The 18081-nt window shown below is 40.0% G+C and overlaps 1 protein-coding gene across 4 annotated transcripts in view; it reads left to right on the top strand.

Annotated features, from left to right (window-relative positions):
* Nucleotides 1-18081, top strand: part of LOC129247115 (myosin-9) — a 45696-nt gene that overhangs the window by 17632 nt on the left and 9983 nt on the right. The window contains exons 2-9 of one of the 4 annotated variants that reach the window (XM_054886051.1): nt 1423-1648; nt 1707-1780; nt 6662-6837; nt 10938-11134; nt 11262-12345; nt 12409-12588; nt 15720-15810; nt 16233-17144. In XM_054886051.1, the coding sequence (XP_054742026.1) occupies nt 1467-1648; nt 1707-1780; nt 6662-6837; nt 10938-11134; nt 11262-12345; nt 12409-12588; nt 15720-15810; nt 16233-17144 (2896 nt within the window). In that variant the 5' untranslated portion in view covers nt 1423-1466. Of the gene's footprint in view, nt 1-1422; nt 1649-1706; nt 1781-6643; nt 6838-10937; nt 11135-11261; nt 12346-12408; nt 12589-12655; nt 13201-15719; nt 15811-16232; nt 17145-18081 lie in introns of all 4 variants that reach the window. The other 3 variants (XM_054886052.1, XM_054886053.1, XM_054886050.1) reach the window with 3 other exon arrangements.

Genomic DNA, 18081 nt, shown 5'->3' with positions numbered 1-18081 from the left:
CCCTTTCTATTCTTTTTTTGCTATTTGAATGACTGATAATATAATATCGTAAATTATTTACGTAATTAAATGATTTGATGTGTTTGCATACCACCTTGATCCAAAAGTTCCCGGAGCAACCGCTAGGTGACTCTGTAAGTCATTTGATTTGAGTTCTGTTTTGTATTTGTTAGGATGCCACATCTGTGATTCATTCCTACCAAAATTGTATCACCATTGCTTGACATTTGTAAGAGTTACGCCGTCTTGAGTAAATCTACCTCTGTACGTGTTTTCGATTTTTTAGTTTTAAAAATGGATTTGAATTTATAACAATGATTTTGTATTAAACTTTGTTGTTCAAAATGGATTCAATGGTGCATGAACGCTTCAGAAGAGATCCCTGAGCCTATCGAGGATGGTCTAAGTTGATCAAGAACCGCAAATTAACCATCAGAGGGTCGGTCGTTCAAAACATTGTAGTTAATGATTTGAGTTTGAGTCGTATTGCTCAAAAGGTGATCCGAAAGGATATGAATTTCATGTAAAAAACCGACCGGCTTGATAACGCCAAATAATTAATTTCCAAGGCGGTATCCGACGCAATATTCATCAAGCGCATCATTTTTGTAGACGAGACGTAGGTTTATCAGACGCAATCTAGACTTCAGGCGAGTGGGTGGAGAGCTCTGAATGAACCAAGACCAAAAAATCATGTCGTTTTCAATCAGACGATCAAGCGACGCTCACGGTTTTTATGGAACATGGATTATTGTAGTCATACAGTGCTGTAACCGCACAGTGCCATGAGTATCCGTGAATGTTTGACCAAGAACGAAACGAACATCCTCCAACAGCCATCGAATTCACCTGATATGGCAGCCTGCAAATGTTTTTCTGTTTATGGTAAAAAAAAACACTACGGGGAACGCGTTTTAACATCCAAAAAACCCGAAAAGAGGTAATGGAAAAATCGAAGAAGGCTTTGCAGAAAGCAGAGTTCCAGAAATGTTTCGAAAGCTGGATCAAGCGCTGGATGAAGTGTGTTGCAGTTTATGGGGAGCACTTTTGAGTAATAAACTTGTATGTTGAATTTTCCGCAAACTTTTTGATCAAGGGTATTGTCCGAAACACTGATTAAAAAAAGATTAAAAAAAACCAAATAATTGGCGAGTAGACTTTTGTTAGGTCTTTATTCGAGCTCCTCCTTCTATTTGTGACGTGCGTCTTGATGTTGTTCCACAAATGGAGGGACCTACAGTTTTAAGCCGACTCCGAACGGCAAATGGTTTTTACGAGTTGCTTTTTACTTGACTGATTTGTGGGTTTTTTTCAATTATTTTTTCTTGCTTTCCCTTTTTCTGCGCTATTTTGCATTATATTTTGGGGGGAAAAATATGTTCAATTTTTGTGCTAAATTAATATTTTATATTTCATTTACAGCTTTAAATTGGGAATTTTAATCTTCACAACGATTTTCCACTTAAATGCATCATCTGTATCCGTCGCTAAAAGGTGACCAATTGTGTCCTCTGGGGTTCCATCCCCAGACCCGCTATCCAACACGTTGTAAACGTTGCTTTCGCGATTACAAAGAACATGGCGGCCGGCGGGGTATTGAAGATGTGGCCGTCTCATCGCCGAATTTAACTGACAGCGGAAATTCCAGGTAATTGTATAGATTTGAAAGCAGTAATACTTTGTATATAACAAAATCTACTACCCAGACCATCATCACGCACATGGACCTCTACGCAGAATCTGTCGTCTTTCAATGGCACTGGGAGTAGCAGTGATATTGGTATGCGAAACAAAACTGAAAATACTTTTGAGATCCCGGTTTTTTGGAAAAAGAAAAAAAAATTGTTAATCGTTTTAATGAAGCTTCTATTTTTTGATTTTTGAAGCTTTGCAAAACTGCTCGTACATAAACACTTACACAACCATATATTCTAGATGTCAGTCACACAAGTTCATGTAAATAAAATACCCGCCTGTACTTTCCCGCTTAACCAAAAAACTTCATTTGTACTCGCGTTTCTAAATTATATTAACCCAACTGATCAATTTGGCTTCACATCAATTAACCTCTTCAGTAAACAAAGAAATCCTTGTATTGTTGTTGTATGCTCTAATATTTTTGTGTAAATAGATTTTGAGACGCTTCGATAGAGAACGAGAAATGAGAAAAAAATATTTTTGATTCGTTCTCTACCACATGTTATGACTACTTAATCGGCTTACATCTCATACAGGGTGGTCCAAATACAAATTTACGTTTTAATCAAAGGTTGTTTTGATAATATCAACGCTTTCTCGCCAAACATCCTGACTGGCTGTGAGTATCCTACCCCTGCCCAACAAATAGTTTAAACACAAACTTCGGCTGCTGTGCAAAATTTGATTCAAAACATTCACTACATTGACTTGCTAGCAGACAATGCCCACGGTCCCCGCTGTCACACGGTGTGTACTGACGAGCATGTCGCTTGAGTGTTGTAACTCACTTCAGGAACATCTACACATGCGGAAAAGAATTCAGAAGGTGTGGCCAAGATTAGACCGTTAATCCGCTCTCAGTGAATTTGAAAGAATCAGCTCATTGGCTAACGTCACCGGGGTCATGCCAGCGGTTTGTTTACGAAAAAACTGAGATTGTGTTGGTGATATATGATAAAAATTAATGCAGTCCTCTCCCATGTTGCTTCGTTGCCATCTGAACAACGACTTGACTCGTCCAAGTGTGAATGCGTGTGAAATGAGTGGCTAGAATTCTACTTCCGAGTAACCGTTGGCGTGGCAGCCGAAGCTGGTCGCTCAGTTTCGTTTCTCACCCTAGCAGATTGGCCAAACATGGTAATCTATCATCGGTCTAGCATCGATCCACCAATGATCTTAAAGACTCAGCATTTCGTGAATCCTTCTGTGGAGAGTTCCCCACAAAGATCTCTCACTATTTGCTTTAAAATTCCTCTTCATTTCCGCTCATTTTGGGCCAAAGTGCAGATTGAATTAGACTAAAATTGGTTGGGCGGAATATTTTTTTATGAGACACATTTTCAAATTCATCATATTGCCGCATCTGGGTTTCGGAAACCCAAGAATATTTTAGAAAACCCGATGCATTCGATGGAGCTCTAGTTTGCTATGTTTGAAGCTTTTTTTGGGAGTGGGGCCATCATTGATATTGGGGACACTTTTACGGTTAAGAGCTCAGTTAGTGGAGTCTTCATTTATGCGACTTAAAAGAAAAATATAAAAACAAAAAAAACACAAAAGATAATTTGCGTACACAAATCTGTTGTCACAAGTAACTAAGTCCCTCATGGTGTTGCAGCGCAGAGTCCTGAGAGGGATGTACACCATTATAATTAGGTCCATAGTAGCATATGGAACAGTTGTGTGGGTATCGAGGATCATCCTAATGACGGCAGCGACGTACACCACCTTGCAACCGCGATAGAGGTGATGCTCGAGCATTCCGCCAAGCGCTTCCTATAAGTATTTAATATGACTATTGAAGACTAGTGAATATGAATACGGAATTGTTGAGCTCTCAGTTTCCACTTGCCAAACTCTCCAGAGATGATATAAGTAAGGCCATAAAATTTCAAAAGAGGTTCAGTATTGAACTGGACAATAAACTGGAATATCTCTGTTGTTGAAAGGAGACAGAAAGGAGACAGTTTTCAGGAAGTAAATGGTGTCCAGATGGCACGAAAACACCCGACGGCATGGGCGCTGAGATATACGCATATGCACCTAAAACAAAGCTGACTGAACCGATGGGTAGTTTTCTTGGAAACTAGCAAGCAGAAGTATGTGCAGTGAGCAATTCAGAAAGAAACCTCCGAAATGAGTAGATTGCCATTCTAAGAGTTAGTCAGGAGGCACTCAAAGATTTGTTTTCCTTTGAGGTCATTTTTTGAATAAAAACACTAGCTTCATATTCTGTGGAATCGAAACTAGTGCACGAATGCCATAACTATATAAATCAATTTGGTGCAACAAATAAAATTGTACTTTGTTGGGTTCAGGGTCACTGTGGAATAAAAGGCAATGAAATTGCTAATGAACTCGGTAGCGGCATCGGTAGCAGATTTTCACGGCAGAGAACCATACTGCGGCATCAACTGGGCAGAAACTAAATGCAGGGTAAATAGTTGGGAAAATAATTTAAGAATCGTCCATTGGGAAGTCACACAAGAACTCCGTCAAGTCAAAGGGTTTATAAGACTTTTTACTTACCATAGGCAACTGCATAAGATGCGTAAAGTCTCTTCATCTTTTTAATTGGCGCGATAACCGCTTACGCGATTTTGGCCGAGTTTAACAAAGCGCGCCAGTCGTTTCTTTTTCGTGCTAACCGGCGCCAGTTGGACACCACAAGTGTGTGTCGATTATCCTTTCATGGATTTGGCGTATTTTGAATATCTGATCGATTGTGGACATTTCAGAGATGCGGAAAGTGGACATCAGTAAAATAGCAGGTTTTCTGACTGGCCACTATTACTTAAATTAACATTTCTCAAAAATTCACATTGGGAATGAGACAGAATGTAGACTCTCTGGAAGATGGTGAAACCAAAGATCATATATAATGCAACTGTGTTGCTTTGGCAAAGACAATACTGCACATCTTTAATCGAGATCAAATAGAACCAATGAAATGAAGAATGCTCCTTGTTGTCCACAAGGTGAAAAATATACTGAGAGACTTTGGCTTTCAACTAATTTCCAGTCTAAGGTAGGGAACAACCAGGCTAAATAGATCCTGATGTAAGTCAGTAGGACTAGTATTAACTACTTTTAAAACATGTAGTAGGAGGTAAAATATCTTTTAGGCCTAAGTGTCAGCCTTTGGGCACTCTACAGATATAGAATTATTGTTACTATTATTAAGTCTTTGAGCTCATAGAGATAACAAATATATTAGCAGCGTGCAATTATATTCGGTATTCTCACCGGTCACTGCAGATTGCATAATCGCAGGTTCGGGATATGGTTCAATGACTTCTGTCGTGTTTGCGACCTATCTCCGGAAGCACTACAAACTACATCTGCTCGGTGATGCCATATTGAGAATAAGGGGTAAGAATTTCGACTTGATGCAGCCAGCTCCATCCTAGGTTTATTAAGGGAACTTGGTTTGGACGAAGTATTGTGATAGGTATTGTGTTGAGGGTACAAAAGGCTTTCAAGTCGAAGTACAAACCTCCTTTCCTTCTATTCTATACCTACTATGACAAAACGCCTTAAGGCGAAGGTCTTGGTAAATTGGGTTAATAATTATGTCAACTGAAGGCATTGCCTACTCTTCCTAATAAAGCCTTAGTAGACATTTTATTTTGATTTCATGTGAAATATATTAACTTAGCGTGGGTCATAGTAGATAAAAACTAGTCAACTCCTAGAATGAGTAGATAAAATCTCTTGGGCGTACGGGTAAAAAGAGGGAAATGAGCTTGTCAGGAAGGGGTCAACTGAATTGGTCTCAAGACCTCCTGGGTAGTCATCGTCATCCTCCTGACTGTTGCTACAGGGGAATTGCATAACTTACTTCTCAGGGAAGGGCGGAAAAGGTGCTATTTCGAAAATCCTTTAGAAACAATTGAGCTCCTAGGACTTTCTGAGTCAGTAGACAGAGAACTCAGAAGGTTCTGGGGACTCAATTTTCAAACTCGCAGCTGTGTTTATCAGTCATTGGACCGGTGGGAACATTTCAGAGAAGACTGTTGAGTACTTTCTCTGTAAATTCCCTCGTTCGACAGCAAGACAATTAGGGTCACTGGACGCTCCTTCGACAGCCTGGCACAGTGCACCAACCTAAATCCCATCAGTCTTCCCCATAATATCAACAACTCTGGCTGACTGTAGATATCTGCCTTTTGGACGTCTCATAATGGTATCAAAACCGCGCTTTAGTGCTACTTGGGGAGTTGTTCACCTACCTTTATTAACTTATTATCATTTGCCCCTCGCCTTTGCCCACAATACTTCGAAATTGTTCTGAAAGGCTGCCCTTGTCAGCTTCATCAGGAAAAAATTAATTTTGTACATATTTGATTTTAAAAAACCTGTACTTGTGCCATCCTTTAAGCTTCTCATTTAAATGCACTTGATTTTTTGATTGTGAAATGTAACAACATCCCTGCAAAAATCATTATACCTCTGCATTGGTTATACGAGTATCATTAAAATTTGTTTGAGTATTCGTACTTTTTCATTAAATTGCATTTCTTGAATATTTCACATAAATATTTTTGTATGTTGGCAATTTGACACACTGTAAAACACTGCCGTCGCTGCTGATTGCGGATACCAATACGTGTGCATAAATGGTTTGTAATTTTGTGGATACCAACAACAACTTTTGTACGAACATAATCTCAATAACATCTTAACGTAATCGTTATCGTAAACGTTATGTCTCTGGCTAATTAATAAATAACAAAATCACATCAACTAAAACACCGTAACTCCAAACGTACGTAATCGTGTAATCGTCTCGTTAATTCGGGCTCACCGCACGGCATCGCACTGCACCGCATCGTATCGCCAATTTGCATTGCAATATCTGTACTTTGACTAAATTTGACAAAAAAACGTAACACCGTAACGCCAATGCATACAACCACACTGTTGGTCAATTCACATCTAATAGTTGTCCACTTCAATGTAGAACTAAAGCGGCGTCCACAGTCATGGACTTCCACTCCGGACATCGACGAGGCGGTCAATCAGTCGAACAAGGACAACACACGTTCCAGTGGACGTACGCAGGAGAATGATGTGGATGTGACGGTAAAAATCCCAGTGCCGACACGACGGCATACGACGGCGCTGGATCTAAATGAGGTAAAAGAGTGGTGGAAAGAATTTCCAAATAGTATATAAATTATAATACGTAGCTTAGCTCAACATTTAATCTGGAGGTCAGCCAGCCACGAGGAAGAGTGCAATGAATGTATGAGGTGGATTGGCGGCTCTTATGAGCGTAGTTAAAATGTTCATATTTTAAAAAAACTTCTCCAAATCTCATATTCTCAATCTTAGGGTAAGAAGAAGGGCACATACTAGGTTTACTGAATGAACTGGGTTCTTAAGAAGTTTTGTGATGCATCGTCATCGTCATCATTCCATCACCCATTCTGTACATGCGCCCCAGATACCCGATTCGTTGACTATTTATAAAGCGTTTTGCGTTTCCACTATGTATCAGTTTGTCGAGCTCGGAATTGTATCTTATCCGATATGTTCCGTCAACTCCGTCGCCGGAAGGGAGCATAGATGTTACAAAAGAAATATTACGGTTGAAATAAAATATCATTAAAATAGGCGGACAAAGGAAGATCTTATTTATGGCAATTACATTCATATCGAACACAGACTGGTTAAGGCTTCTCCTAGTATCCATTCTAAATTCTACATCGATGATTGCAAGGCGGAAAATGGACTTACATGACATTTAGACAGCAACCTCAGATGCTTTACTGCCATAGGTATGACGACAACGGTCTTTTAATCGAAAGTCTTTGCAATGCTTAAAGTAGGTGAGTGGATATATAGCGAAAGGTGGCGAAGACATAAAATTGGGGAATGCCAAGTTGCTTTAAGGGGGAGGTAGGGTTTAGCGCTAAAAAAAAAACACTTTTTTTGTGAATTTTTTACAGAAATATGGCTTAAGATACTTTAATAAAATCAGTTACATGTTATTGTACATCTTTTCAATAAGTTTTAAAAAAAAAATTAATAATAAAATATTGACAAATAAGCCCATGACAGAGTTTTTTTGGAGATATGTTTTTCGAGAGGTGCTCTGCGGTGCCAATCGGCATTCGTCGTAGAATCATCTGAAACTAAAAAAGTCGAATTTTTCAGTTAAAGTATGACGTAATGCTCCCCCCTACATTAATAAATTTTTTTTTTTTTCATTTTTGTAGTTTTGGTGGCAAAAAAACGTAAAACGAGCATTTTTGGCGAAAAATTTCGCCATATTTGTAAGTGAAAAACAACCTTAAAAAACAAAAAATAAAAAAAAAACAGTGTAGGGGGGAGGTATTTTTGATTTAGAAAACGTGTGCCAAATTTGAAAAGAATCGGTTGAATAGTTTCGGAGTTGTGATTGGCACCGACTTTTAAGAAGTCGTTTCGAGTAAAACGCGTTTGAAAACATGACTCTGAGAAATTATCGATGCTTCGCATTCGAGGTAGAGTGCCTACAAAGGCTATAACTTTGAGAGTTCTGCTCCGATCCACTTAAAATTTTGACACAACATTCTTGAAATGATTTACTATAAGATGAGTGAAGAAAAAAAATTTCGATTTTGTGACCCTACCCCCCCCTTAAAGGTCTTTGAAATCACTATAAAAAATTTTGTAAGAATGTATTCGTATTATAAATTGAGACAAAACTCCGTTGCAAGGTGGGCATGAACTCATGTGAGTGCCGTTATACTGCGGTAACGAATTGGTAGATTAGCGAACCCCGGTTTTAAGAGCGTCCAATTGGAGCCAAATTCTCGGCCAACATGGCAGAGATAGTTGGGTTAGTCAAGAGTTTCATTGAAAAAGTCCATAAAAAGTGTTGGTGTATTACGGACACCTGCAAAACAACCAAGTTCTTCCTGAAAAGGCCTGACAGGGTGGCAGCAAAATTCCTTCTCAAGTAGAGGAGGAGTAAACTACGAGCCTTTATAGAGCTAATTTCGGGCACAATTCCCGGCGACTACATATGACCATAGCTATAATCGACGATCCATTAGGAGCATCTTGTTTGGAAGGCATCTTGGATGATGATAGTACGAGAATTTTCTCTGTCACTTTCTGGCTTTCGCTAAATATAGATGCTATACTTTTGGGTCGAATGTACCGAGAATGGATCCTGCTTAAGAAAAATTTAGGAAGTTTAGAGAGGGAAGATAGAGTATTGTTTAAATTATCTCGTTGGTCTTTATGTGCAATGGGCAATAAGGCATGAGTGTTTCGAAAATTTCCGCTTATCCACAATCCCATTTCAATATTTGTGTAACCTTAGAACTTTATGTATATGTCTTGCTTTCCTGTGGAGCAGTTCCTAATTCCATTGGGACTAATACACCACTGTTTTCAGAATTATAGAAGTATTGTAGATTTTTAAAATTTCAAGATTTTGAATGCATCTATTTAGTAAGATTTAAATCTGTAAATCCCTACAGCCCCTGGATTGATGCTCTGAGGTTTTTTTTCGGTTAATATGGAGACAGGTGTGGCTAGATGAGATTTTAATATTCTTCCCAAACAATTTGTTCTGCCGTTAAACCAAAGACGGTAATTTATACTGACCGCCTCGGTAGTCTAGCGTAAGTGAATTAGCCTGTCATTCCAGAGGTTGTGGTTCTAATCCCCCGTAAAGCACGAGGACCGTGCTATTCCAAATTTACCTACTTTCCCTGTTTCTAAAAAAAAAACTCATTTCTTAAACCCTTTCCATCCTTACTCCCGCCCAATAGTCAGCGCATTATTTCCATTGTGGCTACTAAAACAAAGAAGAACACATTGCATCAGTGGCGCCAGCATGAGGAAGCGGGCGACAGCGGTATTCGCGCAGACACACCAAATTTAGTGAAGCCTTCAACCATCTGCGTGATCCTTCTGCTAGAAAAATGTGAAACACAGATGGTGCTCCAAGCAGTCAGACTGCGTTGTTCCTAAGCAACGACAGGTGGGCATTCCCACTACTTAGGACTGATAGCGGCCAGCTTATCACCTCCTCTGTCAGAAATCAAATAGATTAACGAAACAAACGCAAGACAAGTCTTGTCGAGGCCCTATAAATTCTAGGAAGCGAAACTTGTCTACGGAGAGCGATACAGTGAAAGAAAATTCTTAAAAACTAAAAGATACATACATTTTTTAGAGTAAAACGGAGACAGTAGCGTAAAAGATGTAACTCATATACCTGACTCCGCAAATTAAGGAATCTGTTTGATGTGCCTTTTGACTTATTTTATATTGTATAGGTATTTTATGGTTCCCAGTAGCTCATGGCATCCCTTATGAATGCTGCAATAACACTGCTTTTCCTCATGAGGTTCGTCTGGTCGTTGTTGTCCTTATTCAGGGCGTTTAGAACTCTAGCCAGTTTTGAATTAGTGGGACTGTAAGTCCTCACCTTCCAACATAATATAGATAAGCATCGGCGAATGTAAAATGATGGATAACTTTTTAAAGGTATCGATTTTCAGAAGCTCGACCCAAATACATTAGCAGTGCTCTTTTCATATTCCTGCTTTGATCCATTTTGCTATTGTGCCGCCTTCCATGAAATCTTAAACCTTAAAATCCTTTTATTGTAAATGAAGTTAAACTAGCCTCTGTCTCTACTTATTTAAATTTTGGATCGTAGGTTGTGGAGGAAAAAATCTGCTCATCGTCTAAATTTTATATTTTGATATATATTAAAAATAAAGGTGTTAGGAGTGAGAGTGGAGGTAGAAAATGAAGGAATTTCAACCTCGATGATCAGAATGAGCTTCTTATTCACTTTAAATTTTCACTAGATTTGGGCGCGACGTTTTGTTTGTTATATAAATATGCAATGAAACCTCCCTTGCGCGGCCACTCATCGTAAATTGATCTTTCTTCCCGAAAGAGATGTGTCCGCTCAAGAGAGGGTAATTTGTTCCGTTACCCAAGGCTTGTTATTGGAGAAAATTTCTATCCGAAGTAAGTGCGAGTCTAACAAAGGTCTCCATTAGGAGAGGTTCCACTGTACCTATATAATATTAAAGGTGGATTTTCGGAAAAAGGAAATAAAATTACAAAATCATAATATTCTTTAGATCATCGTTACTGGATTCTAAAATTATAAATTTCCACATTTTCGGAAAATATTTTTACAAATCATTTCTTTTTTCAAGTAATTAAGCTTTTTCCATTGTATTTATTTTCAATAATAATAATGAATATGCACGTAGGGTGAAGATTCCATTTCGAAGTCAGCCTCGTCGTCATCCAAATCATCACCCTCGCGTTCTACTATTCCAGAGGAGCTAATTATCCTCTCCACAGACAGCCTCGCCGAGCGGGTACGTAAAATGAATTTGCTGAAGAAACAGCGTCAAAACTCCCGAGAATCCAGTCGTGAGCGTTCAGTTTCCAAGAAGAGCGATGAGTAAGTTAAAAATAATCAATGTGTGCATTTCTCGCCGCTGTGTAGATATTGAATGTGCTAGTGCTTCATGTTTGGTTTTGTCCTCGCTTTTTGTTTGTTCCCCCAAATATTCCGTCCGTTACTAAAGTAGTGATAACAATTCATCCAGCGATACTGAGAGCAAAGCGCCACCTGATCGACCAGAACGTAGCAAATCCACCACCTCAGTCACAGAAGCTATTGCCAAACGCAATTCCCTGCCACCAAAGAAGATACCAACGTCGAGTACTGCATCCACAACAAATTCCACTTCCACAAGTACTTCCACAGCAACTGCTAGTGGCGCAACAAAATCAGTGAGTGTACCAGCTGCAGTAACAAATGGTCCAAAAACAACGAATACATCCTCGTCAACAAACAAATCGTCCTCAAGTACTTCGACAACGACGGCAGCCTTGAAGCAACAGAAGGAGGAAGCGCGGCGTTTGAAATCTGCCGAAGATGTGGAATTTATGCTAAAAATCAAGGATAGCAAGTTTGCACAAAAAAGACAAACACACGACACAAGTTCCCTTACGACGGAAACGACTGAAACCACTTTGGTCGGTCCGAACGATCGAGAGCTGCAGGACGAGCTGAAGCGGTTGCGCGCCGACTACGAAGCGATGAAAACGCGTGCTGAGCGTGCCGAACGCGAGAAAAGTGACATTTTGTTGCGTCGGCTAGCTTCTATGGACACCGCCTCGAATCGGACCGCAGCCTCAGAGGCTCTGGCACTGCAGCAAAAAGTCAATGAAATGAAAGAGCAATTGGAAAAAGTAAATGAAGAGAAGCGTAGACTGAATATACGCATGAAAGATATTGAAAATAATCCAAAAAGCAACGAGTATGAGTTAAAACGTAAACTGCATGCGGCTGAGCAGTTGTGTGAGGAATTGATGGAGGATAACCAGGAAGCGAAAAAGGAAATTCTTAATTTGCAAGCCGAAATGGATGAACTGCAAGATACATACCGCGATGATGAAGTGAAGGCGAAAACAAACCTTCAAAAGGACCTAGAAAAGATGACGAAGAACTGTCGCATACTCAATTTCAAGTTAAAGAAATACGAACGCAAGGTGGAGATAATGGAACAGGAAAAACAGAATGGCTACAATTCAGATTTACTGGCGAAGGTCAACAAACTTGAAGAAGAGCTGCGTTTCTCAAACGAGTTAACACGTAAATTGCAAGTAAGTTACAGTTTCTGCCGCACATTTCTGTGGCCATATAACCGAAATATTAATTCTTAATAGGCTGAAGCTGAGGAGTTGCGTAATCCCGGCAAAAAGAAAACACCCATGTTGGGTATTATCGGCAAGTCTACATCGGCGGATGCCAGCCCACAGCCACCACTACAATTGCTGCGGGACTTGCAAGACTCTGTGGAGCGCGAGTCTGACTTGAAGGATCAGCTGAAATTTGCAGAAGAAGAGGTAAGCATATTTTATTAAAGTATTCCACATAGTGCCTCAGGTCTTATTAAAAAGTAAATACTATTATGAAACAAAAGTTTACTATGCAATTGCGTGCTAAAATGGGCACAAATATTGGTACACAAACGATGGAACTCTCTGAAGTCCTATGCTTTCCGCGTGCGACACAAACGAAGCGCCTGTTATGTGCAGATGTCGCAGTCGAAACGGAACCAGTACTTATTGGTGGTACGAGCACAAATGTGGTAGTGGCTACCTGCGAAAATTCCACTAACACTGATGAAACTGAAACCATCGAAGTTGCCACAGGAACAGAAAATAATGAAACGCAAATTCGTGAAAGCAGAGATGTTGGCACCGAGATGACTGACCATGTTGTGTGTGATGCTTCAACTGAAACCGAGCGTCTAGAGCTAATTGACGCCACCACCGCGACTGAGAGCGGAGAAACTTCTGTCGATACTCAAATTGCTGTACAGAACTTAAAGTCTTTCTGTGATCGTGAATGTTCACCATTTGCTACGGTGTTTGCGGCTGTTGCACCAAGAGCAACTCCTGCACTACTTTTCCCGTCTGCAATGTCGCATGCGCTCATGGCGAGCGCTGGTGCAGGTATTTTCACAAACGCTCCACAATGCACTTAGCTTAGCTTTGAATGACAAAGTGTCCTTTGTAGTATGTTTTTTTTTTTGTATATGCTCGAAACTACTAAATTTTTTCTCACGCTCACTTTATGTATACTTGTAGTTAATTTTGAAGGGATCCCAAAAGCTAGAATTTTAAGCCTGAAGAATTCGGGTACGTTTAATGGAAAGCGGGAAGTAAAAACTTAAAACATGGAAGACCAAATATAAGCTTTTTGTTGGAAGCCTACGTTATTGTGGCACTGACATCCTTATCCACTGGAGATAATGCATACCACACCGAAATGAAATAAGTCTCGTCAATGCGGTAACAGTTTTGTATGGACTTTGGAGTAGTGACAGTTTTGGATCATTTTTTACAAGAATCACCACTTCGAGTGAGCTGCAGAGCAATGCTTACTGTCCGTTTGTGTGCTGAAATTGAACGGCTAGGCCTTCAAGGAGCTTGGGCTCAGCAGCCATGCATCCTACCTAACAATCAATCTCAATCAATAGAACCTATCTGGTGATGTGAATTTGCGGCTAATCACTTTTTTGTAGGAGGCTCCGAGAGGTCGATGCTACGCCTTTAATTATAATTGAATGAATTATAATAAATTATAATTAAATGTCTCAACCTAATATATTATCCACGCGTTTCGTAGGATAGATCCAGAAATGACTGAGCTATTTCGGAAACAGCTCAGACAGGTTCATTTTCAATGATTGGTGCCTATATCCTCTGTTCTATATCCTCTTCCTATTTGTGGTGTGCCTCTTAATGCTTTTCCACATATAGAGAGAAATATAGTTTTATGCCGCCTCAGAACGGCAGATGATTATTTACGAGGTCTGCCATTGCCTATCGAAGAGCTACCGCATAAGTTTTGTATCATTTAGTGTCTTATGCCGACAGTGGGTTTTGAAACCGGGCACTAACAAAGACCATAGTGCACTGAAAACATTTGATGCTTTTTCACTTTATAGAATTTTTTTGGGAACCAGCCGAAATTTATGCCTACGAAAAGCTTGTCCTTGCTCGCTCGTCTATAGGCTGAGATAGAAGTACGTTTCTGTTGGCAGATCGGTTAGTCTGTGCCTACCCCTCGCGGTTCATCTATCATATTTTGGGGTTTTAAGACAGCTGCCAAGATGCAAAAGTAGTGACCGGTAAGATTAAGACACGCTCAAGACTCTTGAACAGGATGCGTCAGATTAATCGCATTAGAGACCCTTTTCTTTAGCCACTGTCTCGACAGTATGAGATGAGATGAGTGTGAGTAGGTATGTGAAGCGGGGCGATAACGGCATTCAGGGGGCGAGAATTGGTGAATGTGGTTACAGGCTCTCGGTGAATGTCGTTTCAAGCCCGGCTGTACTTTTCGGCTTTATATGCGTGGGTTATCAAGTTTCTTTCTGGAGTTTCTCACTTTCTCATTGTACACGATTGCGTAGAACACCTAGTCGTGCTTAACTACAGTAAAGTAATGGTAATTAAGAGTAGGTAGGTAGGTGAAATGGTTCAATTGCCAATCTCGTACTCCCTGAGTAGCACTAAAACGCCGTTTCGATACCATTATGAGACCTCGAACAGGTAGATATCTACAGCCAGCCCGAACTGTTGACGTAATGGAGAAGATTGCTGGGATTTAGAATGAGGGACTACCCCAGGCTGTCAACGAAAGGCGCACCCAGTGACTTTAATCGTCGGGGGTTAAATGGTAAACCTAGCTTTTTCGCATGTGTCCTGATCGTTCAATGACTGGTAAACAGCTACGAGTTTGGAAATTGAAAGGCGTGGGGTGCTTAGAACTTTCTGCGTCTTTCATGTATTGTACTGGGGCCAACGGGTTTTCGAAATAGCGCATGATGAAATGGCGTTCCATTTTTTCTGCGCTTTTCTGACAAGTAAGTTGCGGAATTCCCCCTTAACAAGAGTCCTGGGGATGCCGATGACCGTGTAGTAGATCTCTGAGACCAATTCAGTCCTTTTCCTGACAAGCTCATCAGCAACTGATAACTAAAACCTATTACAATTACCTTTAAATATTTAAAAAAATAAAAAAAATAAATAATTGGCGCCTACACTTCTGTTAGGTGTTTGGCCGAGCTCCTCCTCCTATTTGTGGTGTGCGTCTTGATGTTGTTCCACAAATGGAGGCACCTACAGTTTCAAGCCGACTCCGAACGGCAGATATTTTTATGAGGAGCTTTTTCATGGCAGAAATACACTCGGAGGTTTGCCGTTGCCTGCCGAGGGGCGACCGCTATTAGAAAAATGTTTTTATTAATTTTGCTTTCACCGAGATTCGAACCAACGACCTCTCAGTGAATTTCGAATGGTAATTACGCACCAACCCATTCGGCTACGGCGGCCTTTAAATATTTTCGTCCGGTTATCTCAATTCTTATTAAAATGGCAAGTTGATTTTCAGCAATTAAACTAATGCATGACCGAACAAAATCTTAGTAGAGTACTAATCTTCTGTTCTAATTGTACAATTTCAGGCGGAAAATTTGAGGAAAAAGGTTGCCCGTTACGAGGATGAGAATGATTCGCTAATGATGCAGTTGAAAAAAATGGCAACACGCTCCAGAAGTACGAATATGAGTTCAAACACAAAATTTTATATTTATAGCATTTATTAAATTATTCCTATATTTTCACCTTAAATTTATAAATTTGGACACAATTCCTATTCGAATAATAAAATATGCGCATTAAAATTTCAAATCTTACAATTTTACCAATTTGATCCAAACTAACCCGAATTTGAAAAAATATGACTTGCTTCTTACCGCCAGTACTTGCCATTTTTTACAGCTGCTCATCACCAAAACTAATACATACACACATTGTTAAATTAACCAGTGTTCATTCTAAAAAATTCTATTACATCAAATCCCATCATTGATGCTTTGCATGATGAAATTCATTAATTGACTAAAAGCTTTTGACGTCTTTTTTTACGATCTACTTATACATACATACATTTGTACACTCTTATCCCAACTCTATAGCAACACGCAAATTGAGTCCTATTCCACATCGTTTGATGCCCGAATCTGCTGCCGATCGTGATGAAGGCATTTCTGATGAGGACGACCCCGCCGAGTTGCGTATTCTACTGGAATTGAATGAACAGGAGGCGTCGATATTGCGACAACGAGTTGATGACTTAGAAAGAGAGAATCGTGAAACCAAGAAACATGTGAGAGAGCTGCAGGAGAAGGTGCATCAAGCCGAGGTTGGTGAGAAAAGGTCTTCCTCTTCGTTGCTAACTTTTAACTCAACATCAACAAACGCATCTGATAAGAAACTGAAAGCACTCAATGAAGAACTGATGCAGTTACGGAAATCATTGTCCGACAAAGATCGCACCATTGAACGTCTACAGGCGGAGTTCTCTGCTAAAACTGGTTCAACACTTCCGCAGGACACTAATATAGATACGAAGCGTCAATTAAAGTTGGTTGAACAAGAAGCATCGGTGTTGCGCACGAAAATTACAACATTAGAAAGCGAAAATGAGAAACTGCTGAAAGACAATAAACGTATGCAATTGCAAGCTCTACGTAAGACCACATCATTGGAAAAGAATGGTACGAACAGTGAAGAGCTAACAAAGTTGAAAGAGTCATTTGAGTCGATGGAACGCGAGCGTAACGAGTTAGATGGTAAACTGAAACGAATACTACTCGAAGCCGAAGAAAAATTGCCAGTGCGTACGCCGAAACGTGTGACAGATCTCACGCCGAAGAATCATTTGAAAAAGTGGGTGGAAGAGCTTGAGGATGAGATACGGGAAATGAGAGTGATAGTACTGAATAGTGGCGGTGAAAAATTAAAGACGCTTGAGACTGAGAAGACGGCACTGGAGGAGCAATTGCAGAAGGCGAAGCAACGCCTGTCCGTAGCAGAGGGCGATATTGGTGAGTTGAAAATTTCAATATCCACAGACAAAAAAAATGTTGCTCAACATGAGTAAACGCTAATAATTATTAAAGAAGATGTCGCTCAGAATAATTTTGCCGAAGACACTATTAGACCAGAGTGTCGGATTAGAGCAGAGTGTCGGATTAGACCAGATTCACGGGGGTTAAAGTTCTAATGTTTTGTCAGAAAGTGCGTATTGAGGGATTAGGCCACCATAAAAATTCAAATAACCGATTTATATGCTTAAAGGATGGAAGGGCTTAATTAAATACTCTTATTTTTAATAACAATTCCATTTAAACCGAAGACTTTCAAATCGTTTTTCTTGAAACCACATTTTTCACGTCACGGCTGGACTCATAGTTCGCACAAATCTTAACTGATTGATTTGAAATTTTTTATCTATTTATCGTTCTGGCTCAGACGGCTTTACGACAGCGTCTCCAAACCTATCCCGTCATAAATTGCTCGCCTTAAAAGCCTGAATGGCTTCTAGATCTCGTGAATAACAACGGTAGCATTCCGCCAAAAGGTCTAAGGAGGCCCGCTCCGAGGCAGCTAATTGACATCGTCAAGATGGCTGCTGACACGATTGTCGGAGTTATTTCTTTAATGCACAATGTGGCACAAAAAGTCGATAATAGTGGTTCTGCTAGTTTCTGTGCATTTACTGGAGTCTTCACAAACATTTGTAGGTTTTTCTACATTCCAGCATAGCGATTTTGTTAATATAACTGCCGGAATGAAGAGGCGACTATTTCAAAATTACGACTGTTCGGACGATGCCCGATTTAAGCTGCTTCAGGCCCAAACAGGCAAGTGATATCCAGTGGATGGCTGGTTATTATTGGACTTTCCTTGTTGAATGATTGCACCTTATAAATGAATAATACGAGATCTTTCTGAAAATTGTCTTCAGAATGGGATGTGAGT

This window comes from Anastrepha obliqua, chromosome 5 (assembly GCF_027943255.1).
Source record: "Anastrepha obliqua isolate idAnaObli1 chromosome 5, idAnaObli1_1.0, whole genome shotgun sequence".
Taxonomy (NCBI): Eukaryota; Metazoa; Arthropoda; class Insecta; order Diptera; family Tephritidae; genus Anastrepha; species Anastrepha obliqua.
The sequence above is the reverse complement of the archived record's forward strand: the minus strand, read 5'-3'. Positions and strand labels throughout refer to the sequence as shown.